Source organism: Sparus aurata, chromosome 3 (assembly GCF_900880675.1).
Source record: "Sparus aurata chromosome 3, fSpaAur1.1, whole genome shotgun sequence".
Taxonomy (NCBI): Eukaryota; Metazoa; Chordata; class Actinopteri; order Spariformes; family Sparidae; genus Sparus; species Sparus aurata.
This window is the reverse complement of record NC_044189.1, coordinates 15,916,297-15,921,292: the sequence shown is the minus strand read 5'-3', so window position 1 is coordinate 15,921,292 and position 4,996 is coordinate 15,916,297. Positions and strand designations below refer to the sequence as shown.

The 4,996-nt window shown below is 47.3% G+C and overlaps 1 protein-coding gene across 3 annotated transcripts in view; it reads right to left on the bottom strand.

Moving 5' to 3' along the window:
• The window catches only part of runx1t1 (RUNX1 partner transcriptional co-repressor 1), a 65,386-nt gene extending 61,140 nt beyond the window's left edge, over nt 1-4,246 (bottom strand). Inside the window, exon 1 of one of the 3 annotated variants that reach the window (XM_030412021.1) lies at nt 3,576-4,246. In XM_030412021.1, coding sequence (XP_030267881.1) covers nt 3,576-3,603 — 28 coding nt within the window. In that variant the 5' untranslated portion in view covers nt 3,604-4,246. Of the gene's footprint in view, nt 1-563; nt 643-3,575 lie in introns of those variants that run through there. The other 2 variants (XM_030412022.1, XM_030412024.1) reach the window with 2 other exon arrangements.
• Between the last annotated feature and the right edge of the window lie 750 nt (nt 4,247-4,996).

Sequence of the window (4,996 nt, the reverse complement as noted above, 5' to 3'; positions counted from 1 at the left end):
CCCCCTCCCTCCAGCGTCCTCATCTTTGTTCTCATTTAAGCAACTGAAACAGAGGGGTTGATTATTGATTAATCAATGAATCGTTTAGCCTTGAAAAAAAATCACCGAACGCTCGCAAGAATGCTCATCGCGCTTTCCCAGAGCCCGGAATGACGACTCTGGATGATATCTTTTGTCCAACCAACAGACCGAAACCCCGAAAGAGTTTTTATTTACTGCCATACGTGACAGAGAAAAGCAGCAAATCCTCACGCTGACTAACCTGGAACTAGCAAATGTTTTGCTTCTTTGCTTGAAAAATGAAAGAAATGATGCTTCGGTTAACCGAGACAGTTGATGCGATCGTCGCTCCAGCTCTGGAGGCTGCCGTGTCTTGAAACGAAATCCAAAGAACGGCGACTGTTGTACGCTTTTCTTGTTTCCAGAGCAAAAAAACAAAAACAAAAAACAACCACCAAACTCCAAGACAAGATCGGAAATACACAGCAAACAAACGCACCCAAAACTCTCCGACTGCCAGCGTTCTGCAGAGTCCAATCTAAACGATGGAAGATCTAACTGACCTGAGCAAACACTGCTGCATCATCCATTACCGGCTGCATCCTTCGGTCAGAGAGTCTACATATCGACGCGCAGCTCTGAGAGAGTCGAGGCGAAACAGCTGAGACGGAAATACACAAGGGGGGGCTTCATGATGTAGGCGGCGTATTAACTCTGTTGAGTCATCATCGCTTATTCACCGTATAGCAAACTTGGACCGCGTCCAATGTCTGTGTGTCACACTTAAAAGGAGCGCTTTGTAATTACATCACAGCGCCGGAGCCTCGACGTGACGCTGTGCTGAAGGAGGAATCAATGTGTTTTTCTCTCCACCCCCCCCCCCCCCTTTGAAATAACAGTAATTCATTGTTGGACCGAGGCTGTGATCTGAAAGCTGTGTTTGGATGCAAACCACCAGAAAAGCCATCATCCGCTGCGAGAGAGAAAATGCAAATGATCAGACGAGCGGCGAGAGCGTGTGAGAGAGTGTGTCGTCGCCACGCCACGCCGTCGGCATCACTTTCTCAACCTGCCAGCCAGGCGTGTGTGGGTGTCTCTGTATGTTTGTGTGTGTGTGTGAAGGCGAGAATAAAATGGTTGCCATCATTTTTGTTTTTGTTTTTTGCAAGGCCACGTCCGCGTCTGGGGGCAGCGGTCTGATGCATTTGACCCTATAGCCTGAGAGCTGGGTGGTGGGGGGAGATAGGGAGGGAGGGAAGGAGGGGGAGGGACGGAGGGACGGAGGGAGAGGGAGAACAGGTGTGAGGCAGGCTGGTGGCTGGGCAGATGGCCCCGAGGAGAGCTAGCTGATGCTGCAGCAGGGCCCGGACCGCAGAGAGCAAAGCGGCTAATACACGCCTGTTTGTACAGCGTGCGTGGGACACACACACACACACAAACGCAGTGATAACCTGCAAACAGCACTTATCATTTACTCTCCCCTCATCATCGGCTTTGTTTACCTTTCATTTACTCCTCCTCTGCCTCCCTCCTCTCCGTCTCCCCTCCCTTTATCTCTGCAAACACACACACTCCAGGTAATGGTCTTTTCAGTCAAGTCAGTACTTTAATGGAAGTCCCAGTGGTTCAAGAATGGGGGGGGGGGAGAACAAAAACAACAACAGTGGATGACAATAAACCACAGCCAGGGTAACCAATTCAGACAGGATGACCACAGCTGTAAATATAAGGATAACTTCAAAATAAAATCCCAGCAAGAGGAGCAGGATTAAACGCTGATGTTCTCTGCTCTACTTCTTGACATTCACACCACAGATTGGTGCAAAAATGTCCATAAACAAACCTCTCCCCCCCTCCTCCCTACATCCAAGCCTTTTTGAGATGGAGTTAACAATCGCCCTCTCAGGACGCCGACAAAGCTTCGCATGGGACCATTCGGCATGCGTAAAAAAATGTCCAAAGCCTCTGCGGGTTTCCAGGAGATATTTTCCTCCCTCTCTAATCCGAGCCGTGAGAACAGTCGGGGCAGCGTCAACTTAAGGTTGCGGCCCCAGCAGCCTCCCTCCTATGCAACCCGCACGTCTGCGCCTTTTTTTCCCAGTCGGGGCAAAAAAGATCCCACACCGGAGTAAAATATAGTCCCAAAGCCTTTAATTTCAACCTTACGCCACTCAATTAAAAAAAAAAAAGAAAGAAAGAAAAGAAGAAAAAAAAGAAGAATCTATTTTTCTATTTTTTTTTTCCTTTTTCTTTTTGCGCTTTTCGGTGACAAAGTCGCAGCGGGCGGAGGAGATGCAAAACTTCACATGGATTTGGGGAGATGCGTTTGACAGTTGTGACAGAGCTCCGGAGGATGTTTTTTTTTTTTTTTTTTTTCCTTAAATGCGAACTGTGGAAATGCAAAGAGAGGAGAGAGGAGAGGCTGTGCACTGAGCACTGAGGGATGGCAAAGACGCTGCAACCAAAATAATAAAATATAATAACAGTAATAATGATAAATAAAATCTTTCCAGCAGAACTGCGAACATCGACAACCATCAAGACTCTCAGAGCAGACCGAGATGTGAGACTATATTTGACATTTTCAGGAGTGATCTGAATGGACTTCACTGACTTTGTTTTTTTTTTGTTTTTTTTTTTATTTAAAACCCTGCATGCTCTCAGCCCTCTGTGGCAAATTGCATCACTTCTCGACATAAACTAAATCTGAGCGCCTTTCAAGGGAAAGGCTGCTTCGCTTCTAGAAAAATGGTCTCGACGGATCGGGAGGGAGAACTTGATCCATGAACTGAAGTTGCCTGTTGCCCGAAAACTACTCAGCATCCTGGACTCACGCTCTTGAAATGATTTCTGCTTTTTTACTGCTGCGACTTCACCATTTAAACAATTTCGTTTATATATGGACAGCTCACTGTCCCTCTGATAACACAGAAATGAGTCAATTACTCAAGCCCCACATGCGGATTTGGGTTTTTTAAACGCTCCTAATTTGTTTTTTTTTTGTTTGTTTGTTTTTTTAATCTATACTCGAACTCAAACTCCACCCCTTTTCTCCAATAATTGTAAATTTATTTATGCAAAAAAAAAAAAAGAAAAGGAAAAAAAAAAAATCAGTTTGCACTGCTCAGCCTCAGACCCATCAGGAATGAAACGTGTTTGGAACCACAACATTCGCTATTACGCACAAGCGCACACGCGCCGAGCACGCATCGCCTCGCTCGTCTGACACGTTTGCCTCGTCAAACACAGAGAAAATAAAACAACAACAATATAAGAAATATTCCAAGCAACAACGCGACTGTTGGCTCCGTGCTTGCTGTTTTTTTTAATTTATTTTTTTCATTTTTTTCACACAAATCGCCCCATGTCTATTTTTCTGTCCTGCGTAAAAACAAAACACAAACCATAAATGTCAAATTCTCCAACGCTCGGCAGCCCCCTTTTTTTTCGTGATATTTCCCCCCTTCATTTGGCGCACACATGTCTATATAAGGTCACACACACAAAAAAACACTCCAAGCCAATGCGTAATTGTGGAGAAAAAAAAAATAAAGAGCAGGAGAGAGGCCACTTACACTGAAAAGAGGCAGAAATTCCCACCATGCGGTACGTTTATGTGAGAGGGCTAAATAATTTCCAGTCCCTTTTGACTCCGCGCAAGGTCCCCTCGGTGATCCACTCGTGTCGGGAGGACGAAGGCTACAAGAGTCCGGCCAGCTCTCAGAGGCTCTGGCGGTGTACTTCCAGCGGCTCGGAAAACGTGGTTCAAACTCCGACAAAAAGAAGAAGGGGTCAGCTCACGGCTCGCAGTAAAGTGGTAAGTCACTGGGTGGGGAGGGGGGAGGGGGGATATTCGGGATGAGAGTGTTGTAAAAAAAAAAAAAGCGCAGAGGCAGAGCAGGAGGAGAGAGGAGGCAGAGATGGAGAGGGAAGGAGGCTGCAGCAGTGCGCGGGACAGCCGTCTGGTTCTCTGTCCGTCCGTCCGTCGCTCTTTTTCACCTCCAAACAAAAAAAAAAATCCCTTCAAAACATGGAAGTCGCTCTGCGTTGTAGCAATCTGTTCTTAAAATGTGAGAATTCACGCGCGCGCGCACACACAAACACACACTCCCTTGGTCACGGTGCTCCTTGTTTTTCTGCTTCTCCGTTGGCGTGGGGAAGAGGAGTAGCAGCGCTCTGCCTCCAGTCGGCGGTGCGCAGCAGAGCCAGGTGGCGGTGGGCGGGACTGAGGCGCTGCTGAGGAGGAGGAGGAGGAGGAGGAGGAGGCGACTGGGCAGCAGCCAGCATCTGTATGTGTCCTAAAACAGGTTGGAAAACGCAGGGTCAGGTCAAGCCGAAGTGTTTTTCTACCGTGCCACCGGCTCCCGTAGCGTCTTCACGTCACAGGGGCTCACAGGGGAGAGATTAGCTGCCTCTGAGGTTTCTCATCCAGAGACTGTGTCTCATCACATATCAGTGAAGAGTTAAAGGGGTGGGTTCACATTTTTTTTGTGTGTTAAGTCTCAAATGCCAATATGTAGCCTGCATTAAATGCATCACTGGCCAAGGTGACTTCTCCTGAAATCGCTTCCACAATTTAATTCCTAAGTGGGCGACGGAGGACTAAATCCGCTCTCCTCATTCAGCCCAGGTACGCATCCTGCAGTTAGGCCGGAAGTGCAGCTTCAGCATTCTGACGTCCACGTTTAGTTTGCATTTGCTAAGTTTTAAATTCCCCCGAAGAGACGAAAACATCCGACCCCTATACTGCTGGTCCAGATATAGAGTGAGTAGCCTGAGGCGACTCACTGTGGCCTACAATGACAGTATGAGGCTGCTGCTTAGAGCACCTAGATGCTCTAGTGCTAGTCAAATGTTGGTGTTCCCACCTGCCCTGCTGTTCTTCGTAATTTAATGTACAAGATGACATGCAGAATTGATGCTTCTGAAAATGACATAATATCCGTTATTGTCAACCCAGGATGCAGTTCTGTAAGGTATTCCTCGAGAATGTGGA